Source organism: Oreochromis niloticus, linkage group LG4 (genome assembly GCF_001858045.2).
Source record: "Oreochromis niloticus isolate F11D_XX linkage group LG4, O_niloticus_UMD_NMBU, whole genome shotgun sequence".
Classification (NCBI taxonomy): Eukaryota; Metazoa; Chordata; class Actinopteri; order Cichliformes; family Cichlidae; genus Oreochromis; species Oreochromis niloticus.
The window spans coordinates 24,701,659-24,726,471 of record NC_031969.2 but is presented as its reverse complement, the minus strand read 5'-3'; the positions used below and the strand labels follow the sequence as shown (position 1 = coordinate 24,726,471).

Below are 24,813 nucleotides of genomic sequence, written 5' to 3'. Positions count from 1 at the left end.
CTCTCCCAGCATGGCAGCAATTAGTATCCATTAAAAACCTCATGGGTTTACCATCTGCTGCCCCACCACTGTGATATTCAGTAAGTGCTGGGATGTGGGATGCTGGGATGCTAATAAAGGAGTGTGTCAGGGCCTCTGTGGACAGTTCTTTCGAAGTATGCCAGGGTGAGAAAAGAGGTAGATGTGGTGGTAGGGTTAGGTGGTGGAGGTGAGAAGTTAAAGGCAGACGGCATGGCTGATCCTGACGGTTCCGCTACAGCTCACATAAGAGCAGCTGGCAGTGTCTGTGAATTCCATAAAGGCTGAGGGGAAGATTCCCCCTAGAGAGATATGGCAGATACTGGGAGAGATGGGGTGTAAGTGGTGGTGGTGGTGGTGGTGGTGGTGGGGATTCCCAAGGTGTTCAGCCAGCTCAGTGAATGTGCCCGAATCACCATGACAACTGGGGCTGGCGGGAGTCCGGGGATTCACTCACACCTGGAGGAAACAGAAACATCATTTGCATTTTGCACACAGCCCGGCTCATAGCAGATTAACATGGTTCATGCAGGGTGCAGACATGCTGACTTTTTCTTTTTTTAAGCTTGAGACAAGAGGGTGTTTGATAAGTAATAAAAAGCTGAACGGTAGGCGACGGAGTCCAGTAGTTCAACATTAAAAGAAAAAGATCCTCTTTATTGACAGATGCTTCTTCAAAGTGTCTGCAAACAGGATGCTGTGTGATCCCACAAATGTCACTGAATCCTGCTGTAATTACCATCCATAAATAATTTAGGTTGATCAGATGGTGTATGTGTATAACAGAGCGCAACATGCATTTCAACTCACTTTTTTATTTTCCCTCTCTATCTTTAGAGATAATCGATTTTCAATGTGCTCCGTCTACTTGGCAGGATTTCAGAGGAGAGCGTGGAGTTCTTTGAGCGTATGAATGCCATCCTGCAGAAACAGGAGAACATGATGCGGGCGGCCCAGGCGGAGGTAACCCCCACCTAACTTCCGCATTTCTGTCTGTTACAGGCTTGAAACATGTACAGCGTGTGTAGCGAGCATAGATCTCTGTGCTGTCTTTCAGCCCACCACCATGACCACTCTGACGTCTATAGACAGACGGACTAGGTTAAGCAGGGCGCTCAAAGGGCTGGAACCTCGGCTGTGACAAACTGCTGTCGAGGCTGTGTTCAGTTTCTCCTACTGCCAAAGCTAGACAGTGATGCTTTTTAAAAATGTTTGTAGCGAATGCTTGATGATTTCATTTCCAATTTGCTGTATCGCTGTCAGCAAAATAGCCAATAAGCCCAAAACAAACTGCTGACTGTGATCAAAACAGAAGGTATATTCACTCAGCATGCCATTTATCATATTGTCTTCTGGAAACATGATTTTTTTGTTTGTTTGTTTTGTTTTTTCTATCCGTCGGTGACTAAATTCATGCTTATTTATTTATTTTGTTTGTGTGTGCAAGCTAGAAAGACAATTGAACTCTGAATTTCTATTCCACCAGAGGGATCAAGTTGAGTCAGATTCATTTGTATAGTGCTATTCAGGTAAGTCAAAGGGCTTTGCAGAGGGCTTCCAATGCAAATGAACTTGAGTGACATCCCATTCTTAATACATTGGGTCTAATCTGATTTCAGCCCATCCCTTTCCACAAGGTTTAGGAGTGTGTTTATAGAAGTTTTTGACCATTTTTCCATAAGCACAGAAGAGATCAGACATTGATGTTGGCACTGATCTACGAGTTGTAAACCCGTCCATAACTATTGACCATTTCTCCATTCTTGAACCAGTCGTCAGTGGAAGTTTAACTTCAGTTCAGTATTGTGCAGAATTCATTGCTGAATCAATAACTACAACCTGACTGGTGTAAGGTTCTTTTCATAGCTGTCATTGGTCAACAACAAACACATGTACAAATATTTGTGGGCCAATGACTTTGATCCATCATGAAGAGCACATTCCTTTAGGCACGGTTTTTATCCTTGTGTTCAGTGGCAGGTTTGCTGTAATGTACTTTTTGGAGAACAAAGGCATTTGGCTACCCTTCAGTTTTTATGATTTCTTTGACACCACCAATTACCTGCAGATCCTGTTAAATTTTTTAGGTTTTTATTCTTTTTCGCAAAAGAGGGCAGCTCTTGGGATGAGTTGTGCATTCATGGAAAAACTGCAAATCATTTGAAATCTGTGACACGTACAGCAGGAATTTTTTTAATCAGACGTGTCTTGAAGATAATTTCCATGAAATTTCCTCAGTTTTCAGTGAGGCTTCTTAGATTGTAATTTTCTCTTTTGTGTTTTTAGTTCAAAAAGATTATTATTTTTATATTGTTGCATTGGTGCTATTACCCAAATAAATGGGCTGTATACTTCTCCCACCACTGGAAGATTTTTTAGGTTGAAAAAAAAAAGCAAACAAACAAAAAAACAACATGTGTCTTATAAGTTCTTCCTCTCAACATAGCCTTTATGCAAGGCCAATTTTATTTTGGCTGAACTGGTTTTGTCCTCTTGCAGTGCCAAAGAGGGGCCTGCACAGTTCCACCACCCCAAGAGCATGTGGACCAGGCCTTTATCCCCGACAGAATCAGCAGGACAGAGGTGCGTGAGCTCAGCTTCTCTGTTTTCATCTTATTTCAGCAGGGATTAAATCTCAAAACTCACAATAACAACACAGTTGAGGCTTTTTATTCCTGCTTTTGATGTGCAGTGGAGCAGAACGCATAAGGGCAAAAGAACACAAGCTTTTTATTTTTGAAAGGTTGTTATTAACTGGAGTGTGTTTTCATGTAGCTGGACCTGCTTTATGAGGAAGCTGTGTACACGGTGGTCAACAGGGTTGGAGTGCCCTCACCCGAACATGTGAAAAGTGACGATGAGCTCTTTGCTTACCTGCTGAAGGTATCTGTCTATCTATCTATCTATCTATCTGTCTATCTATCTATCTATCTGTCTATCTATCTATCTATCTGTCTATCTATCTGTCTGTCTGTCTATCTGTCTGTCTATCTGTCTGTCTGTCTGTCTGTCTGTCTTTTTCTCTGTCTCGTGGACACATGAGAAGAGCAGACTGTATTTCTTGAGCTTCATTAAATCTCTGTCAGTAACACTGATGGTAGCCTCAGAGAGAGCGTTATTTGTTGTGAGCGGGCTGTAAGAATCAGAGCAGATGCTCTTGGCTCAAAACTGATTAAACATCAAAGCCCAGTCACACTGTGTACTGATATTCAGCTGTTATATTACATTCATTCAGATGATGTCGTCCTAAGAATCGTAGTCTCCTTTATTTTTGTCTGGAGTGGGCATCTTTTTTTGGCTTTCTTGTTTTAACAGAAGCTTAGCTTCTGCCAGGGACTTTGACCGAATTATGTTTTTCATATTTCAGAGATGTTTTGTTAGATTTAAGCAGTAACTCTGTTATCTATTTTGTATGTTGTAATCTTGCTACCTAAGAAACTCTAATTCAGGTATGGTTAAAAGGTCTTTTTTGACTGACACTCTCCCCCTAAAGGTTTTTGATATGGGTGAGGAAGAACATGAAATCATTCTCCAGAAAGTTCAAGAATCCAAGGTGAGATTTGTTTGCGGCATTCAAGGAAATTTTGTGTCTTCTGTAATAGAAGGACAGGCAGAATTCAGCTGCAATATTATGTGAGTTATATCAAATATGCTTTTTTCGGGTGAGCCTTTCAAGATATCCCTAAGTTAAAATGAAACATGGTAGAAAAAAATCCTGCAGAAGTCAGCCATGCCCTCACAGGAGGTGCTTTAATGCGTCGGAAAGGTTCTGGAGTAATAAGGTGAAAGCATGGCCTGAAGAGACACAGTTGGGGTGCAGTCATGCCCTTGAAGATGTTTGTGAAATGTAAAACTTGTAACAAGTAAAAGCTACATTTTGTACAGCATGTTTTTTGGGTTTTTGTTGGGTTTTTTTTTTTTTTTGGGCTATTTACTTGACTGCCACTTTACACCTTTTAATATCCATGTAAAGAACTTTGAAGTGTTTTGAAATAGAGGTTGCCTGAGTTTTACTGCCTTTTTACTTGAAGTTTATCAGGAAATAGGAAGTTATCATTTTTTAAAATTCATGCCCATCATCCTTGAAATATACTCAGATGTTTTAAACTAAACAGACATAAAATTCTTTTCCACAGAGAGCCAATTTTTCCTTGAGAGTTTCTGTTATGAAAGCAAAGAATCTAATGGCCAAGGATGCAAATGGTGAGATTTCATTCATTACATGATCTTTTTCTAATATTTATCGAAATGTGCTTCATCCACTCACAGTGATTAAATCACTTTTCTTCCCCACTCTGACACTTTGTACAAAAAGAAAAAGCTACTAAGCCTAAAGTGTAATGATGAGTGCTGATGTTATAATCAAAGTAGTCGGATATAATGTTTAATCTATGACAAATGAACTACACTAATGAAACAGCAGTAACAGTAACTATCCAACACTGTCTTCTGGTTGTCACCCTGCACCCTGCCAGGCTACAGTGACCCGTATTGCATGCTGGGCATCCTCGTGGGCCAGAGCCCTCGGGAAACGGAGGAGAAGAAGGAGAGAAAGTTCAGCTTCAGAAAGAGGAAGGACAAGCTGGAGAAACGCTCCAGCACCAAGGAAGTGTTACCAGCCAGGTGTATTCAGGTGACTGAGGTCAAACCTGAGACTCTGAACCCAGTGTGGGACGAGCACTTCGTGTTGTGAGTACAAGACAAATTCTAACTTTTATCAGAGATCTGCACACGCTGGTATGTGTCATATGCAGGAATCACGGTTTCATTAGTTTCACACTAACGCCCAAAGCTGCTAGTTATGTGACCAGTGCGCCACAATGTCATTTCTGTGAAAAGAGCCACTGAAGAATTGAGCCGATTATTGTCGGTGTTGCTGATGAAAATGAGCGTTTAAACGATGATGTTTCCGGGTCTTTAGTTTTTTATTGTTGCTTTGCTGTTGTTGTGTTCTAGTGAAATAGACGATGTCCACAATGACCTCTTACATCTGGACATATGGTAAGATGATTCAATTCAACTTTATTTCCTATTAAAATCTAATAATATTCAATTTAGTTAAATATAAGGCAGCATATTCTTTCGGCTGAGAAACAGAAATCATCACATTTTGGCTTTTTTGGAAAATAATCAGTCAAAAAAAGTTGATATTTTGTGTTTCAGCAACAAAATCATCTAAAATAACTCATTACTGCAGCTCTAGAAAAGTCACAGAGCTCTATCTTTTTTATTACTTTGTCAAAAGCTTCACAATCTGCCCAGTTTAGCGCCTGGTTCTGCTCACTTTCTCAATTTTAGCGGATCAAAGTTTTACAAGCAAAAGAGAAAAAGTCCAAAGTGAAACAAAGCAATCATCCTTTCTAATTATGCAAAAATGTAACAGTTTTATCCGCATCATTCAGTGTGAATATCATTATTATGCAAATCAAATAGCCTGTTAAAATGTGATGTTCTAAATTACAAAATGTCCCCATTATTCAGCTGTTACCGAAACATTTCCTGCCTCTTGTCATGCTAAAAGTTGCTTTTCTTAAACAACAATGGGCCTTGATTATAGATCACCTTCTCTTCTCAGTTTATTACAGCTTCTTACAGCCTCTCATGTGTTGCAGTATGTGAGAGCGTAACAAGCTTTTATTCGTCTTCTTTCCTTCAGGGATCACGATGACGACGTATCTGTTGCTGAGGCCTGCAAAAAGCTCAATGAAGTCAGTGGACTTCGAGGAATGGGCAGGTAGAAGAAAGTACTGCATGCTAACAGTACTTCTGGATTTCCAGTGTAATTTTGTCAGAAATCCTTAAAACTTTTTTAATTTTGGGAACAATTAAACTTGTTAATTCGTGAGTCCAGTTGACATTGCAACAGTAAAAATATGAGTCATTAAATGTGTCATTTCCATGTGAATTATTCCAGAAGTTCCAGCTGATGAGTATAGAGACCTGGTTTGTCTGCACATGTTCAAAAAGCTGATAGCAGCCTGCTTGTTAATTTTACAGGATCATTTGGTATTTGCCCTTTGAAAGACTGACATACAGAAAACCCTGGTGCCAATAAATCTGTGCACACAGAGAACATGAGGAGATCAGCCAGGTCACAGAGAGACTAATAAATAGCAGACATGTCTAATGAAAACCTGAGAATGTCAACCATAGCCAAGGGATTAAGGGATCCTCATTCCGTGGTGAAAAATCTGCAATTTCAATCCAACAAGAAAGTAACAAGTGGTCAGCTGGCATCAGTAAATAAATGCAGTATCTCTAATTGTGAGTCACACATAATGAAGGCATTAGCTAAATGCAGAAAAAACTGAAAACTCACCCTTTACTTTGTTCCCTGCATTTTCCGCTCAGGTATTTTAAGCAAATAGCAAAGTCAGTGCGTGCGAATGGATCTGCATCATCGGGCTCTGAGGAGAATGTAGATGACTTCCTCGGATGCATCAATATTCCTTTGAATGTGAGTGAACAAAGTGCAACTGTCTCCGCAGAGAAATCACACACAAGCTTTTCTTCTTTCAGCTGCTCCCTTTAGGGGTCACCACAGCGAACCATCTGCCTCCATCTCACCCCAATCCTTAGCATCTTCTTCCATCACACTAACCCTCTGCATGTCTTCCTTCACTGAATCCATGAATCTTCTCTGTCACGAATCTTCTTTTCCTCCTGCCCGGCAGCTCCATATTCAACATCCTATGTACATGTCATCCTCCTCTGCACATGTCCAAACCATGTCAGCCTTTCCTCTCTACCTTTGTCTCCAAACTGCTGAACCTGAGCTGTCACTCTGATATACTCATTTCTAATTTTGTCCTGTCACTTCTGGTCACTAACAATCTTACCATCTTTAACTCTGCTAGCTTCCGCGTGGCCTCTTTTGGGCTTTTTTTTTGGTTGATTGGTTGATTATTGTTTATTTGTTTTTTTCCAGTGCCACCACATCCAAAGCAAACATCACAGCATGTCTCACACCATCTTGTAAATCATCTCCTTCTCTTGCTGCTATCCTTCTGTCACAAATCACCTCTAATACTCGTCTTCACCCGCTCCATGCTTCTTCACTTCTCTTATGCTCAATCCGTGGCTTCAGATGGTTTACCCCATTAAGTCTATCCCTGCCCCTTGCATCTTCATTATCTCACACAAACTCAAATACATTAAAGGACATACTGTAAAAGATTTGGCAGTATGTCAAGTCAAGCTGCTTTCCTTCTTTAGGAAATTCCCGTTATGGGCTACGACACCTGGTTCAAGCTTGAGCCACGCTCGAGTGCATCTAAAGTTCAGGGAGAATGTCACCTGATTCTGAAGCTCTTCACCAGCCAGGTATTAAAAGTACAACAGTTATTCATTATATAAAAACGTGTCTTCCTCTGTGTACGATAAGACTTCAAATGTTCATTTGACCTTCAGAGAGACACAGCTTTGTCTAAGAAGGAGACAAATGTCTCCATTCACAAGAAACTGCTGAGTCAGATTGTGGAGTATGAGCATGCTCATGTCAAGGTGAGTTTCTTTTAGATTGTTTATTCTAAGCACACTCTATTGTTTTCTGTTTAACTATTTAGTCATATTTTTTGTTATTAAATATAAACTTATACAGATGGAAATAATCCTGCTGTCAGAGAGTGAAAGGCAGGGTACACCCTGCATAGGCTGCCAGTTTATCACATGGCTAAAACGACTGTATTTAGAAAAGAAGCCTCAAAAGTGCACAAACTGTACAAAGAGTTTCTTCTTACATTGGTTGAAATGTGATTAAAATGACTGTAATCTTCCACATGTATTTCCAGCGAGAGCCGTACAACTGGAACGGGCAGGTTTCTCCTCCAGCATGGACTGTGCTAACTCACCATGCTGTGCAAACTGATCTCTCACCTCTGCAACAGGCTATTATGTGAGTATTAATGGAGGAATAAAATTGATCGAATGTTATATGAAAGCTTTAGCATCAGGTGGAAGGTGCGTGTTTCATTTTTAATGCAGTCGCTGGCAGTGCTACAGCAGCCACCATCGGACCCAGAGGGTGTGCTACTCCCTGCTGCTGCGCCTCCTGAGGACTATCGATGCAGAGTGGGACCCTCCCGCTGTGCGGGGAGACCTAGTAGGTTCTACACCGTTGCTCCCCCAACAGGGAAAAAAACAAAAACCTTTCATCATCTAGAAACAGTCACCTCATTAGCTCAGCTCCTCACTGACATTCATCAAGGTTTTTGGTTCAGCCAAAAATGTCTCACAGCCAGTGTACTGGAAGCTATAACTGAGGGCCCTTCCTGTGTCCAGGAGAGGCAGCTGTCAGACAGCTTCAGGCTGTACACAGAGCACTGCCTGTGCCTGATGAAGAACATGCGTCAGGTTTTCCCCTGCACCAGCGCTGCTGCCATTACACGCTACGAGCTCATGCTGAGGTAAAGGCACACCACCATCGCATCACGCACTCGCCCGTGCTCTCATACCGACAACATGTTCAGCCATTCACCCCAACAAACACAGAGAGACTACAAGCAGTCAGTCACACTCTGTGGAGGAAGCAGTGTTGGGTTCCTTACTCACTAAACAATGTTTTAAATGTCATTGTTCATTACTCATGTCAAAAGAGCTATAACACCTTTTCCTCAAAGCCCAATTTGTTGTAAAAAAAAAAAAAAAAAAAAAAAAAAGACTAACACCTGACTAATGTACCAAGGGGGAAATTTTAACTAGAAGTCTTGGATAACTAGAAATGAGAAACCATCGACAAGCAAAATCTGGATCAGCAAGAGAAGAATCGCCATCTTTTGGCTTTTGCTTGTATGTAGCAGTGACCAAAGGAAGAAAGTAAGAGCACAGAGATAAGGAGTCTGTATCTTATAAATTGCGGTAAAAGCAGCTAATTATTGAAGTTCATGTGCCTGGTTTGGACTAATTTAGAGGCGACTGGCTTTTTATAGAAGCTTTTACAGTAAGAAGTCTTGCTCTTCCCGGTTATCAGCACCTCAAGGGAACTCTTTTCTACACTCTGAAACACACACACACACATAAAGTGACTCACCTAACAGTTATCTTTATCTAAAAGTTATCTTTCTCATTTTCTCCACAGATATGCAGAATCTTGCATACAATTAAAGTGCAATAGATATAGCTTTTATATTTTCTGAGGTCTAAAGAACATTATGTTACTGTATAACTGCTTTATGATATAATCGCACTCATACATTGTCGCTGGCTTTTTCTGTCTGTGACTGTCAGGGGGATTGGGTACATGCAAAACATGCGTGCCTTTAAGACTGTGTGTCCTCTTCGAAATGACCTGCATCTCGACATCACTACTGCTATCAAGGTAACAAGAAAACTTGTGTGGGTGACCCATGAAGTTTTTGACCAGCAGGATTTTTTTAATGTAGTAGATGAATTAATTGTTGTCCTTCATGCATGTACTTATGAAACTTTATTAGGTACCAGGTGCTAGAACTGCCCTAAAAAAACCTTGGAAAAAATGTAAAAATGTAAAAAACCTCACATGTAAAAAACCTCGGTGTCTACCTTTATGGTTCTTTTAAATTGAATAAGCAGGTGAGTGCAGTAGTCTAATCCTGCTTCTTTCAGTTAAGACAGCTAGCCAAGGTAAAGCCATACCTCCCAGCTAACATCTTCGAACGTGTCATTCACCTTTTCCTTACTTGCAGATTGGACTACTGCAATTCATTGTATTTTGGTCTCGACCAGGCCTCCGATCATCGTCTTCAAATGCAGCTGCTCGCCTGCTAACTGGTACCAAACGGAGAGAGCATATAACCCCCGTTTTAGCTTCTCTACACTGGCTTCCTGTCTCCTACAGGATCCAATTGTTTTTAAGTCAGTTAATGCCGGAGCCCCTTCTTACCTGTCTGAGCTCCTTTCTGTTTATGCTCCAGGAAAAACCATTAGGTCTAGCTCGAAATTAATGCTATCCATCCCACGGACTAATCTCAAATAGATAGAGCCTTCTCTGTGGCAGGTCCCAGACTTTGGAATAGTCTTCCCCTAAATATTAGATCTGCACAAACACTTGATCAATTTAAATCACTACTAAAGACATATTTTTATGCCCTGGCTTTTAACACACTATGACCCAAGCATTTTTATTTAATAGTCTTAGTTATTGTTTTAATTCTTTTATTGTCCTATCATTGTTTTATATTGTTATTATTGTTTTACATTGTTTCTTTTTAATAGTATTTTTATATTGTTAAGCACTTTGTGCAGCATCGTCTATCTGGAAATGTGCTATATAAATAAATTTGACCTTGACCTTAAATCTTCATAGTGTAAATTCAAGAAGGTGCTGGAAACGTTCCTCATAGATTTTGGTCTATATTGTCATGAAGGATCTGCTACTTGTGGATACAGTTTGAACACAGACTCATTTTCATGTTTAAAAAACTGTTTGAGATGATTTGAATTTTGTGACATGCCATGGAGGACGTGCTCAGGTATGCTGTGACACTGAAATGATGCTCATTTGGTTTTAAGGGCCCAAAGTGTCCCAAATAAAATATTCCCCACGTTGTTAAACCAAGAGCAGCAACTCAAACTATTAATACAATCCCGGATGGATCAGTGCATTCATGTATTTAATGAGAAATCCTGACACTAGCATCGGAAATAAAGTGAAATTCATCAGACCTGGCAATGTTTTTCCAATCTTCTATTGTCTGTTGACCTTGTGTAGATATTTTTCTTAGCCGACAGGAGTGGCACCCAGTACCATTTTATCTTTTTCAGACCATTCTCTGTAAAACCTACAGATGGTTGTGTGGGAAAGTCCAGGCAGATCAGCAATTTCTGAAATTCTGAAATATACCGACAACCATACGTAAATATTTTGAGTTGCCGTCATGGCTGGTTAGATATTTGGGTTAAGCAGTTGAACAGATGTGCCTAATAACCTAGTCATTTAGTGTACAGAGTGTGGTGATGTACTGCATATCTGTGGATGTTATTGTTGGTCTTAATGCAGCAAAGTACCAATAAAATATGGAAATATGGATATTAGTTTTAAATGAGGAAGTAAATGTGTTTAACACTTGAGCTTTTATTGATTCACAGAGTGTCTTATGATGACAAATGCTGAATGTAAGAAATACTTACTAGTCAATAAGAGCCCTTTACTTCAGCCCAGTTATTCTCCTTTTAATCTTTTGAACAGAAAGGAACTGCTGAGTGGTACGAGAGCTTAATCGCTCGATATAAACCAGAGGAAGGAGTAAGCTTCTTTTGGTCCTAAATCATAGATATCTTAACATCTTTTACACAGTGTACCTTGAGTTTTCTCATCCAGGATGATGTTCATTATATTCTGACAATGCAGACTCTGGAGGAACAGCTGAAGAAGCTGGTTCAGGTGATTGATGCTGTATGTGCAGACGTCCAGAGGGCCCAGAACATCTACAACAAACTTTTCTACAGGTGAACAGCAGTTTTCTGCAAGACATCTGAGGGGGAAAAAAACAACCGATAAGTGTCATGTTATTATTCAGTGGTGACACACTGATTTATGTGCTTGGTTGTTGATGGGATTTCATATTTTTCTTTGTTTGTGTGTTTGTTTTCTCCACAGTGCAGTGAAAGTAGATTTCTTCAGCATATCATACAGACTGTTGGAAAAGCAGGTATGTCACTGAAAATGATGCAAAAGGTCACTGTAAACATGACATGACAAGTCTGTCTGAGTCATATGTTGTTGTTGCTGCTAACTTTTACACGGATGAAACACGCTGACTTCCTTTGACCTGACAGGTAGCTGATGATGTGAACGTGGCGATGGAGCGGGTGTGTGGGACTCTCGAGCAGGAGAGCTCCAGACTGACTCAGACAATGGGAGAGACCATCTTCGAGCTCTTCATGTCCTTGAAAATCCTCAAAGGCTTTCGAGAGTTTCTTCCTCTCAAGTTGGTCATCCTTTTGACTCTAACCTGTATTGATGTAACAATGTAAAAGACACTGAAAGGAAGTCATGTTCTCATGAATGTATTTCTCTTTTACAGGGATGCTAAAATGTTGGCCTTGACAGGTTTCCATAACTGGTTCAAGTCCTCAATTCACAAGTGGCTGCAGATTGTTCACGACAGGTCCTGTGACAGGATTCGCAAGGCAGTGGAAACAGATAAGGTGAGAAATGACATAAATAATAGAAGGAACATAATAGAAGGAAAAACATTGTTTTTCTATATTTTTTCCTAAGAATGAAAATATTTTGTACTATAATTATTTATTCACCATTATTGAACATGTACAGTGTTCACTTTAAGGAGAAGCATTAATCTGCTGATAAATAATTTGTCTGGCTCTATAAGCTAGCATTGATTAGCTGATCAGCCAGTACCTCAGTCAGTTGACAAGTTATAGTGGTCCACAAATGCAGTATTAAAAACTTGTTATTCACAAGAAGTGATTAAAAGAAAAGAAGAAGAAACCACATCCTTAACTGATTTGTCAATCTTCCTTTCAAGGTCTGCTTTGCGTACACCACTGGACCACTTCCAGTGCTGCTGTTGTGCATAGATCACTCAGGTCCACTGTGGCAAAATGGGTCCTCTTCAAATTGATATGAATTTGGCCAAGTTGGTTTGGTCAAAAAACTGCGCTGTGTGCTGGCAGATAATGGCCAACACCAAAGTCCAGCTCGTAGCCCTTTGCTAAGTGTCTTCCCCCTCTCTCTTTCCCCACTTTCCTGTCTATATTCACTGCTTCACTTTCTAATAAAGGCTAAAAAAATAGAAGAACTACGAGCTGTAATAGAAGTGATCCAATTAGAAGAAGCAGCATTGGAAGTGAGCTTTACAACTATATGACCTTAAAGTGGAAAATTTAAATCAGGTCTGTTTTTTATGCGTGGACTGCCTATTTTTTAATCACAGGTCATGTACCTTCTTGGAACTACTTTAAAATGTTTTATCGTGTTAAGTTTAAAGCAGTTATTCATTCCCTGCTTGCAAAACATGCTAAAATGTTACAGATTTTCATGCAAGTAAAAAAATGTAAATATTAGGAAATCCATGTTTTGTCTTTTTTAAAATTGATTTTATTTTTTTGTGAGTAGCTTGGACCTTTGCAGCAAGCCAAGCACAGTTCCTCAGCAGTTGAAGTGACAGCTTGCTTCAGCCAGGTACGCGAGATCTGGGTCCAGCTGGCCTGGCCAGACTCTGCGGGGGCCTTCATCTTTGTCACACGTTTGACAGACGTGAGTGCCACTTATAGTGTTGCCACACTCACATACTCATATTCTGTGCACATAGAAACATGACACATACAGTTTATCAGTTAAAATCATAAAGGAAACTGAGGGAGCTGTGCCGTAATGACAAGACTGATTTTATCTACTGCAGAATTTCTGCAGTGAGGCCGTGTGCTACTCAGAGATGATAACGCACAAGATTGAGAGGAACCAGCTGGGCCGAGACCACAAGAGTTTCACAGTGCAGGTAACGCCTGTAGCAAGACAGAACCGGGGGTGGGCACAGAATGACGTCAACGATGTCAGCAAGCTCTCTGTCAACACAAAGGGCTCAGCGGGAGAGCAGATATGTTATACACACAAAAACAAAGCAGTTGCTTCTTGTCGTCATCAATCATTTACACTCACACTCAATCCCTCCACTTCTCTGTAGCCCTGCTTCTTTTCCTTCTTTTTTTCTCCACCTCTACCCTCTGTTTCTCCGCCTTTGCTCCTCCTCGCTTTCTGCTAGCTCTGCATCGCCCTGAACAATATAGAGCATGTGCGTGTTTTCCTGGGTCACCTGCCCCGGGACCTGGACTGGCAGGGTGTGGAGCGCGCCATGGAGGAATCCTGCGGGGTGGAGGGGAAAGAGCAGGTTTACAAGGCTCTGAATGGACAGCTGTTCAACATGGACCTGGACCTGCAGAGAGAAGCTAAACGCCTCATCACACTGCTCACTGACAAGGTGAACACGAGGAGTATAATTTCCCTGTTTCTCACAAACCACTTTGTAGAACTTTTTGAGCGTATGCGGACATCTGTATACTTGAAGTATGCACCTTCGTGAACATCTGTGACTAAATATTCCTGTGCAGATGCTGCCTGAGCTGCGGAGGTACATCCAGCACATCAGCCTGTCTCCTGACTCCATCAACAATGATGACGTATGCAGCAATGGCCGCCTAGCCTTTTTTTATCCTTATATTAGCGGTGTTTCGTGGTATTTATGTAATGTGTGACATTCTCCCAGGCTGTTTCCCCTCTCATGAAGTACTTACAAGACACTATGGTCATCCTGACAGAAAACCTTGTAAAAGAAAATCTAACCAGGTACTTTTTAATTCTCTTTTTACTATTAATATCCAAGTATGTTTTTTCTTGCATTTCTTTCTAAAAACAGCACACAGACTTTTTTGTTGCCTTTAGCGAAACTTGCTTTTTGAGTCACTATGCAATGTCATCACAAGATGCCAAAAAAGGCAGGGGGGAGGTAGACTTTAATGCGTTAATAACTGTTGTGAGTCACAATTGTGCTAAAAGAAATAGACATTCAGTACAAAACCACTGAATCATGTCATACACAAGACAGAACATGAACATAACAAAGAACATGAAAAATCAGAATCAGCACATACAGCTCATAGTTGAAGAGGCATACATACAAAACTAATCAGAACCGTATTTTGAGTGATAGTCAAAATACTGTGAAAATAAGTTTGACTGTAGCAAGAACAGACTATTCTGAGGCTTATTTCAAAGTATGATATCTTTATACTACCTTAAGATGTGCATAACCCTGATGCAAGCATCCAAGGATCTAGACTTTCTTGTAATGTCTTCTCCAGCCTTTCCGAAGCTTTGGAGGATTTCTTTAACATTGACTGCTTTTTCACTAATTTTCCATCCAGTGCTTGTATCTTTTCCAGGCTTTTTCAGAGGAATGTTTTTATTTGTTTTTTGATTTATTTAAGCCACTTAACACAGATCTATGAATCATTCAAGCCTAAAAAGACACGTAACAATGCAATTAGCAAATCACCACTTTCAAAAAAACTAAGGTCGAATTTAAAACTCTTACCCTTTTGTTTTTCAGTAGCCTGCTGCAAACGCACATAATTGGCCCCATTTTTTAATCTACGGGAAATGATGACACGGATAACACAGTTTGACAGGCATAAAATAGCAAGATTTTATTTTTCCCTCTCACCTTATTGCACTACAACAAGGTTATTCCCAAAGAGCTATTAGCCAAAAATTGACATCTTGACACAGGAAACTGGACAAGCGGAGGACAAAAAAAGAAGTGGCAGGCCTGAAACAGTATCTGCAGCAGATCAACAGTATCTGAAAGTCATGTCCTTAAGAAATAGCAAAAAAAAGACCTGACGAAGGACCTGAGAGATGTATCTGCCCTCCAGTTGATCCATCTACTGTTCACCAAAGCCTCAACAGAAATGGTGTCAGTGGAAGGGAATCAAGGAGGCTGAGGTGTGTGAAATTACACAAAACTGGACTAACCAATAAAATCTGGCAGAGGCTCTGCCATAAATTTCAGCCACATTTCAGTCAGGGTTGTTGTGAATCTTGTCAAAGTTGATGGGATTATGAACTCAGATCCATCATCCAATACCCTCTGGAAAGCATCTGATTGGCAACGGCTTCATTTTTCATTATAACAATGATCCCAAAGACCAGAGAAAGATACCAGGATAGGGAAACCCACAATGGAACACTGTCAGTCAAGAAGTGGTTTAGGCTTGTTGCACTGTACTATAAATATGATTTATTGTGGCAGTTCAGCCAGCATGCACCACACCAAATATCCCCCGGTTACTTATGTTTCTCATGCACATAAAACACTGCATGATCAGCATATATTTGATTGCTGAAACCACAAGGAATCCAAGCCAACCCAAAATAGATTTCTGGTTCACTCCAACCGCATATGAAATGTTCCTCGACGAACCAAGTTACACAACAAAATCCCTTGTTTCCTTTTCTCAAAAAGAGATTTTCTCTATTCTGTTGTACCATATAAAATGTGTGACAGCTCAGCAAATAAGATGCTGCGCTTGTGTATGAATGTAAGCGTTGAAATAATAATAATAGCCTTTAGCACTTACACCACTTTCAAGTATTCATTATCGGGCTATTATCTGTGAAAACATAGTGAGAGTACATGGGGTGTAATTGGAAGAGCTGGTAAACACACGTGTGGGTGTCTCATTGTCTGCTTCCTGGTAGAGTTCTCCAGAGCATGTGGGAGCTCCTCCTGCGGATGATCCTGGACACGGTCACTGAAAACAGGGGTGTCCAGGTGGAGTTTTACAACCGCTTCCAGTACACAGTAGAGGTCAGTGATTACTGCATCGCACAATAATCCTATTAGTCTGTGTGCTCACTGAAAAGAATGGTCTGTTTAAAAAGACATGTGTCTAATATGTTAAGATTATCATTGCCGCTTGCATTCTTTAATTATCTCGGTATGCCCTTTGGCGTACAATCATTAGCATATATCAGATATTCATGAAGACACTAGGTAATAGTTCAGTGCCAAAGTGAGCTCCCTTATGAATGACAATGTGGGAAATGTTGTATATTCTAATTCCAATTTAACCAGCTGGAAGAGGACGTGACATATTTGCATGAAAAGTCATGGCATGACTTTGGAGGCTGGCAGATAGATGCAATGTTTGCCAGAGGTTTCATGCTGTTTGTGTGAACAACAAGTCTATCAAAAATAGAGGGATAAATGTTATGAGTCCCAGCTCCCGAGTTTAATGCTTTTATTCAATCGCTTTAGACTCTGTTGCAGTTCTTTCATGCTAGGGGCGAGGGTCTATTCCTGGAAGACATGAAGAGCGGAGACTACAAGGTAGGAACTCGTCCAATCTGTCAACCAGGAGCCGGCTGTATAAGTAATGTACATCTTTTCCCAAACATAACCTGATTTTTATAAACTAAAAAGTGCATGAAAAGTGTTGCGCACACTGCAGACCATGCATACACATGATATGATGAAGTTGAGATTTTAAAAAGTGCAACAAAACAGGCAATTTTCACAAAACTTGTTTAATATTACACTTATTTTGGCAGGTGGTCCGTCTGTTTTGCTTATGGTTCATGTTTGTCTTCCAGTCTTAAAACTGCCTTAACTTTTACCCTGAGCTTACAGAGTTGATGGCTTTGGTTACTTTTACTTTTACATTTTTGGCATTTTTCTTCTGTTCATGATTCCATAAACAAGGAAATTTTCTACAGTGCTTAACCAAATTATTAGACCACCACCCAATGCCAGGTTTATGTATATATGCCACAGCTGCCCTAAATTGTCATTGGTGGTAATTACCAAATAATAATAATAATATTTTTATGTTTCTGTAATGGTTAATCCACCAGTATGTGCAAGGTCTTTAATTAAAATAATATTTTTAATGCTAAAATGTTGCATAAAACTGCAGCATTTAAAAAAAAACAGTAAAATACATTATTTATTAAAAAAAAATGTCATTAAAACACTTGATTAATTTCTAAGTTTCCAGAGAAGTTTAGTTTGGGTATAAAAATCTGAATTCAGTTTCTTATTTGGCTAATAAGTGATATAGTTTTTAGTTTTAAAGTTTTCGAAAGATTTCTAAAATATTTCTGTTTACATGACAGATGCTCTGCTAAATTGTTAAACTCTACAAGTTCCACTTTCTGTAAAGTCCAAAGATTTATAAAAGAAGCAAATTTCTGCACTTTGTCCATTACATACACTTTTAGTGGTGAACATCTACTAGTACATCTACTAGTCTGGCTCCTGGTATCTTGATAAGTGGGTTTAAGGTCAGATTTATGTTGCCTTATCCATCATGCCATTGATCGCTTTGTGACAATCTCGATGCTGTTTTAGGTCTTGGATGAGGAGCTGAGGCTGAATAAATGTTCGTCCTTTGAGCTGATTGAACAGTACTATCTGGAGAAGATTTCCCACCAGGTGCGTTTCAACCTACAAGACTGACAATCTCATTTTGTTCTCCTTTGAAGTGAAGAAAGAAGTATTGATTGGACAGCAGAGCGCTCTTTCTTCTGTTGTTATACCTCTGATTAAAAATCTGCCTTCTTGTCAGCCCTTTGAAGACATGACACAACCCGCGAAATGTGGACGGTTGCATGCTGAATATTTCTGTCAATACTTAATGTTGCAGAAAACTCTCAAACATACACGTTACGGTCGGATCAGCGTGAAGTGCTACTATGATGCTCCAGAGCAGCGGCTGACAGTGGAGATCCTGCATGCTGCCGATATCATTGCACTGGATGCCAATGGTAAATATGTGAATTTATGAATTTAAACTTTTGTCTTAAATTAAATATTAAAGTTGAACGCACTACTTCCTCAGGTCTGAGTGATCCCTTCGTCATAGTGGAGCTATGTCCTCACCACCTCTTCCCTATGGCCAAGAGTCAACGCACGCAAGTGAAGCTTAAGACGCTGCACCCAGTGTTTGATGAGCTCTTTTACTTGTGAGTACTCTGCCCTTTTTTTAGGTCTCCCTGTTTATATGCACACACCCTGTGGCTGATTTGTTTGATTCCATTGTCTTCCAGCCACGTGAGTCCTGAACAGTACAGGCACAGGTTTGCCTGTTTGACCTTTACTGTGATGGACTACGATTGGCTCTCCACCAACGACTTCGCTGGAGAAGCCGTCGCTCCTCTCAGCGACTTCTGCTGGCCGGGGAGACCGAACGCCTCAGCGGCTGGCAAGAGCGTCCAGCCTGTCATTCTGCATCTGTCTCGCAGTAAACCCAGCGGTACATACGGCTCCGGGCTGTTTCATTTATTTTGTTTCATTTTTTTGCTTTTTTTTTTTTTTACTTGTTTTGTTTACTCAAACATAATATTTGCTTCTTGAAGACCAGGGGGTGTAAGTCTGGGTTTCCAATTACTTCTTCAATGCAGCATGAAAAGCCATTCAATCAAGAGATATTTGTGTCAGGTGTAGAAACTGTGCTCATCTGTTTTCTCTCGCCTCCAGAGAAGCCAATCATGGGGATGCTGGAAGCTCGCGTCGGGGACCGGGAGGCTCAGGAGTTTGTCCGCAGGCTGAAAGAGATTGAGAAGTCAATGGAGGAAGAGTAAAGGGTGACAGCGCTGCCTGTGTTGGTGTTTTCTGACCACGTCTTGCGACATGTGCTTTTGTACTGGTACAATGTTTACACTATTGAAATAATTTTTTCCCCTCCCTGATGTATTGTTTGTTCAGTAATTATACCAAAATGAAAAGAAAAGGAAGACAGTGAAGCATATTTCCGTTTTCTTACTGAATGAACGTCCTGTCACTGTGCAACTCGATGCTGTCTCAGTTAAACTATATTTTAGAATTCAGTGGATAGCTGATCCTAAATGTTACTAGTCTATATTTTTTGTAATGAGGTAATCGTTATCTTTGTTGTATACTCTTTGATATGATAGATTTAACATTTTAGAACTATTTTGTGGAAGTAGCTTACACATCGAATAGTAATTAGTCAAAGTCTATACCTCAGATATGCTCATTAGTTGAAGGGGAGTTTGACATTCTTCATGGACTTTGTGGAGATAAATTGTGGGAAGGACTATTAAGAAAGTTAAAGCCTGAACCCGCATTTAGTTTCCATTTCATAAGTGAAGTTTTAAATAGAAATTTGTAATAGAACTCATGAAAACATAATGCACAGCTTTGGGAAACTGCACCAGTCATTCACTCAGCAGCAGCAGGAGGAGCAGCAGGGAAGCTTAACGTTCCCCTGAGGCACACGCCACAGCTCGGGTTCATTCAACTTTTCAGATTGCTCCTCACAAAGATTGTGATGGGTCAGTGAAGAGACCAAAGACAGTGCTACCTTAGTGCTGGAAAGATCTATCCTTTGAACTCCTTCCCGTATTTTGTGCGACACCACTTTTTCAACTGACAGATTAACTTTACAGACATAGCGCCAGAAACAAATGTATCCTCCGTGTACAAAAGGTTGTGTTTGTGCATTTAGTTGGATGCTCATTAAAATATGGACCAACTTTCAGATTATGAGGGCATCATATGTGTAGGCAATCCCTAACACTCAATTTCAGACAGTTTTTTCTGCTTTTCGATCTGACATGATGTCACTGAGAGGGATATCTATAATATGGTCATCTCAGCATAGAAGCTTTCCCCATCAGATGTACAAAGCTTTTGTTTCCAAGAGGCAGCCAATCAGTAGAAAGTTGGCAAAGTGAGAGGAGCTTAAAGAGCTTGTTCATCCAGAGATACTTTAATAGAGTCCAAGAATAAAGATGCAGTTGAGAAAGAGTATAAGAGGTTCCTGTTAAACAGACAGTTGGTTCATTTAGACAGCAGATATCCCAAGGAGGAAATAACTCCTAATAACATTTGTACTCCCGAAGTTCAGCGTTATTAAGAAGTCTGGTTTATGGTAGGGAGTGTTGTTGCATTAATGCGTCACACACGTCGACTTATTAGTCACTTATTATTACGATCTGATATCCGAGGCAGCGTGTTTGGGAGATGGAGAGTTGAGCTTATGAAAACAGCAACACTGAACTCGCTGCACATTCAAAATTCTAATCTCGGAGTGAGCTATCGAAAAGCACAGTCAGGAGAGCAATGGTAAAAAGTGGTGTCCCTCTCTGTTACCTTAGTAATGCTTTTATCCACATCTTCTCAAGTGTGGAAAATCATGCAATCAAGCCCACTCACCACCAAAAGACTTTCACTGCATCTGCAAAGCCACGGGGAATTGCTTTTTTTTTTCAACCGAGTACATGTGAAATACTTAATAACTATTACTCTTTACTACTCTGCTAGCATTTTAATGGTTGGGGGAATATATCCCCTGACATCCTCAAAAAGTAATACACTTTGTGACACAGTGTGTGGCCCTAAGCCCCGATGAAAGAGGTTAAAAAATATTCATTAGGTGAAACAGTAGTGTTCAGAAAGCCATCAAACATCACAAGATCTCCATTGATCAAATTTGAACTCCTACTCATCGTAGTCCTTTTGCGAGGAAAAGAAATTAACATTATGTCATGTTCTGAAGTTTAATCTCTTGAGGTCAAAAGAAAATAAGGTTAATGAACCTGCGCAGTGGCTTAATTATACTTAAGGGGTAAAGAAAGCCCTCCTTACCAGCAGCTGCTCTCGTATGGCTGACAGAAATAACACTAGCCAGTCTCTCAAAGCTGTGCCAGTAACTGAGAGGTTAGGATGTTAAGATGAGGGTTAAACCACACCCAGAAATCCAGCCACTGTTTATCTTGTTAACCACATGGGATTGTTGTTATATTGTTATGCAACTTAAAGATTAACAAACCGTTTTATTAAAAAAAAAAAAAAAACGCAAATATTTCAATATAATAATGGAGTATTCTCAATTTCACACTCATTTAATTCTAAAGGGCTCGTTTCCTAGGGAGGTTGAAATAAAAAATTAGCCAATTATGCTTTTAAAAAGAGGCTTTTTTAGTAAACCTCATATTTACTTTTAAAGGTGAGGTTGTGCATTAATGAGCTTAATTTCAGGCTTTAGTGTTAGAGGTCTGGTGACATTGAGAATAATATCAACAACCCGAGCCATCTTTCAGCAAACAAAATTTTAAAAAAGGAACAAAACATTGAAAACGAGCGCAGTACTTTGCAAAGAAATCAGCCACCCCTCATTTATTTGACTTTTGCTAGGTACATGGGAAATACATGCAGACATTTGTTGAAACATGTCCTATCACACCTGGAAAAACAACATATTTTAAAAGTCAGTATTCGCTATGACCACCTTTATTCTTCGACACAAACCAAATTCTCTTAGACAGCTTTCTTGTTTTTTCTTTAAGTAGTCTTCTGGAATAGTTCTCCAGGTTTCTTGAAATATATTCAAGGCTTTTTGTTCTTTTCTCTGTCAAAATGCTAAGGTCTGACTCAACACTAATTCCACACCTTGAGTTATGAGCCTTTTTTATGCTTGAATGGGTCAGTTTATAGGTTCATAGTGTTAAGTGTTAAGTGGCTTAGCAAACAAGCAGCCAATGTCAAAAGAAAAAATCAGAAAGATCATCAGAAAGGCTGGAGAACTATTGCTCAAGATCACTTGAGTCTGCAAGGAAGGAAAATAAAAACAAGTGAGGGGTGGTTCAAGAGTTCTGCTGAGTACTGTACCTTTAATTATTTTCATTGACAACCAGAACTTTTAAATTGGAGGTTTAATGCTTTATTTTTCTAGGAAGTTGCCCCTAATATCAAAAATGTAGCTTAAGGTTTACAGTTGTAATGCACTAGAAACTCTGAACAGTCATCTGCTGTTGGAAAAGCTACTTTCAGCTGCTCCCTTGGTACAAGGGGTCGCCACAGCGGGTAGCTCTGCATGTTTGATCTGGCAGAGTGTTTTATGCCGGTTGCCCTTCCTGACGTGACCCCAGAGGGGATTTGAGACCTATGTTAAAAGCATTTAAAAAAACAGGAATACAGTCAGGGTATTGGGAAGTATTAAAATCGCAGTTCTAATTACGAATGGCACCTTTTTTAGACGAGACAGCGGGATCACAGAGTCGTAACAGAGGTGTAGTGAAGAAACACTGAAAAACACTGTAGCAAGTAGCAAGTACTTAGCACCAAAATCTTCACACCGACAGCATTTTGATAGTGATGTAACTTTACAGTAGCTGCTTGTGTAGTGCTTTGTCGTTAACCTGTGGAGTCGTGAGGATGAAGCACCCAAAAAACCATATCTATGCCTGGAGAGTGTGCTGCATTTACAGGCATTGTTAAAGCGTTCGATAAGCCTGCCTTACAAACAGGAGCTGGGAATGCTTTCAGTCCATCTGAATAGCACTTGCCTTTACATTTAGTTCTTAGGATATTTCAGGTAGAATAGTGTTGGCGTTGTTGCAGAAAAAAAAAATCACCCAGCATCTCCACTGTTAAGTCTGCAGGTTTTCATAGGCGTGATAAAAGGATGTAACTGTGATATTTGAGTGAGTACCAGTGTTGCGATTATATTTTCTCTGTATTATTTTCCAACCAGTTCTTCTGGCCAAATGTTTACAAAGAAAAATGCAACCTCATTTTGAGCGTAAGCAACTATTTTAAAGTCAGATATTATAAGATAAATCTTATATTGTAGGATCAACATGCAGGAGTAAGTTGCATATTTACAGTCAAATTAAAACTAACACTGACGATTTTAAATTTAAAAAAAAGAAGCAAAAACTTTTTTTTTCCAGAATGCAGTTGAAGAAAGTAACTATATTTTCCAGTTATTAAAGATTTGTCTATACTCAGTCACAGTTTTGTAAATTTCCTAACGTTGCCCTTAGACAGGCAGATCCGGTCAGTATTATTATGGATTTGTTGTGCTGATTATTCAGAAGCAAAGGAAACATTTTGGTCGTTAAATGTTCAGTTAAGTCAAAGTGTTAACATAGTGTTTGGTTCATTGAAAACGATGTAAAATGTTTAGTTCTGAATATACAGGAAATGTGGCAAAGGACATCAGACTGTGAATCAACACACCGTCATTATGACCTAGTGTCACGGCTGCCAGTGACTCATTTTATTTAACTATTATGTGATATGTTGCTGAGTTGAGCACCTTCTTTGGATGTTTAGATTCAAAGGCACTGCTGGTGAAAAGTATCTGCAAGAGGCAAAACTCTTTCAATTTGTTATTGTGAAAGTGAATTATTTGTCCTTGAATTGTAAATGCCTGTGTTGCTGTTTATTGGATTATACCTTTGGGAAATGTCTACATACCCAATAAAGATTGTATTTAACTTTAAACTCAGTGCCGTCACTTAGATAGCATTTGCTGTATCTGTGTCAGTGTGGAGAGATGCTGTAGGCTCACACCTATTTGTTCACCCTCCTACCCCACCCCCACCCAAGTTTTGTGTCCCTGGCTTTCAGTGACCTTTAATATTTTACGTCCCCTTGGCAGCAGTTACATGAAGATCAAATGCACCTTGTAACGCAGCAGCAGCCCTGCAGAAAAACCGCATACGACCACAGAAATCATATTCCACAGCCAGGGAAACATACCTCGACACAATCGCCTTGCTGTTCGCATTTCTCAGGGAGCTGCTGTGATAGTAGATTAGACAAGAATTTCTCACAGCTGGAGGACATGAATGTCTGCGAGTGCTTGTGCTCTACTGAACACTAGTCGATACCTTCTAAATTAGAAGCCTGGTGATGACTGAAGGGTATTGAATTGCATGCTGGCTCAGGTGTGGAGAGGAACTTGTCATCTAATGCAGACATTATGCCCTCTAGTCAGTGCCAGCGCTCACTACATCTGTCGGTGCATATGACAGCTCCCTGGTCTTTTAATGTCTCCGTGCACCTGTGAGCCGACGTACAGATTATTAATGCTCTCGCTGGTTGACTGTCATCTATTCTGGATTGTAAAATACAAGCTATATTCAGTGTTTGCGCGATAACATGCATTTGTGTGAGAGAGGTGCTCAGTAGACAGAAATGGTCCCAAGGATTTCCAGTTCTAACCACTAGATGTAGTCGTAACTTTACAAATCCTTACTCAGCCTTATAGGGGTCGCCCTAGGCCTGATGTCACTTGATTGTTTACTTTGTGATAGGAGCACAGAATAAGAAGTGACTACTTTATCCTTTTAAGGTTCTTCCTCTATCAAAAGGACTCAATGTCTGATTGTAGACAGCCTTCAACCGGTGACGCTGGGTGTTGGGGCATGGTGTTTTCAGACACACAGACATAAGCGCCGGCTGCAGTGGCTAGTGATTTGATTCAGTCAAAATATAAAAAGCAAATGTAATTAATTGTGGGAAAATGCACGGTATTATTGGT

General features: G+C 40.0%; 1 protein-coding gene across 1 annotated transcript in view; it reads left to right on the top strand.

Annotated features, from left to right (window-relative positions):
- Nucleotides 1–23,771, top strand: part of baiap3 (BAI1 associated protein 3) — a 46,136-nt gene extending 22,365 nt beyond the window's left edge. The window contains exons 3-34 of the mRNA XM_013269596.3: nt 894–981; nt 2,518–2,601; nt 2,794–2,901; nt 3,512–3,571; nt 4,155–4,221; nt 4,494–4,707; nt 4,975–5,019; nt 5,675–5,752; nt 6,370–6,475; nt 7,234–7,341; nt 7,429–7,521; nt 7,809–7,912; nt 8,002–8,119; nt 8,299–8,423; nt 9,244–9,334; nt 11,183–11,239; nt 11,345–11,442; nt 11,594–11,645; nt 11,773–11,924; nt 12,021–12,144; nt 13,076–13,216; nt 13,362–13,457; nt 13,722–13,937; nt 14,068–14,136; nt 14,223–14,302; nt 16,217–16,325; nt 16,776–16,847; nt 17,868–17,951; nt 18,163–18,283; nt 18,358–18,481; nt 18,566–18,771; nt 18,996–23,771. Of these exons, the coding sequence (XP_013125050.1) occupies nt 894–981; nt 2,518–2,601; nt 2,794–2,901; nt 3,512–3,571; nt 4,155–4,221; nt 4,494–4,707; nt 4,975–5,019; nt 5,675–5,752; nt 6,370–6,475; nt 7,234–7,341; nt 7,429–7,521; nt 7,809–7,912; nt 8,002–8,119; nt 8,299–8,423; nt 9,244–9,334; nt 11,183–11,239; nt 11,345–11,442; nt 11,594–11,645; nt 11,773–11,924; nt 12,021–12,144; nt 13,076–13,216; nt 13,362–13,457; nt 13,722–13,937; nt 14,068–14,136; nt 14,223–14,302; nt 16,217–16,325; nt 16,776–16,847; nt 17,868–17,951; nt 18,163–18,283; nt 18,358–18,481; nt 18,566–18,771; nt 18,996–19,099 (3,394 nt within the window). The 3' untranslated portion in view covers nt 19,100–23,771. The remainder of the gene's footprint in view (nt 1–893; nt 982–2,517; nt 2,602–2,793; nt 2,902–3,511; nt 3,572–4,154; nt 4,222–4,493; nt 4,708–4,974; nt 5,020–5,674; nt 5,753–6,369; nt 6,476–7,233; nt 7,342–7,428; nt 7,522–7,808; nt 7,913–8,001; nt 8,120–8,298; nt 8,424–9,243; nt 9,335–11,182; nt 11,240–11,344; nt 11,443–11,593; nt 11,646–11,772; nt 11,925–12,020; nt 12,145–13,075; nt 13,217–13,361; nt 13,458–13,721; nt 13,938–14,067; nt 14,137–14,222; nt 14,303–16,216; nt 16,326–16,775; nt 16,848–17,867; nt 17,952–18,162; nt 18,284–18,357; nt 18,482–18,565; nt 18,772–18,995) is intronic.
- The last annotated feature ends 1,042 nt before the right edge of the window (nt 23,772–24,813 follow it).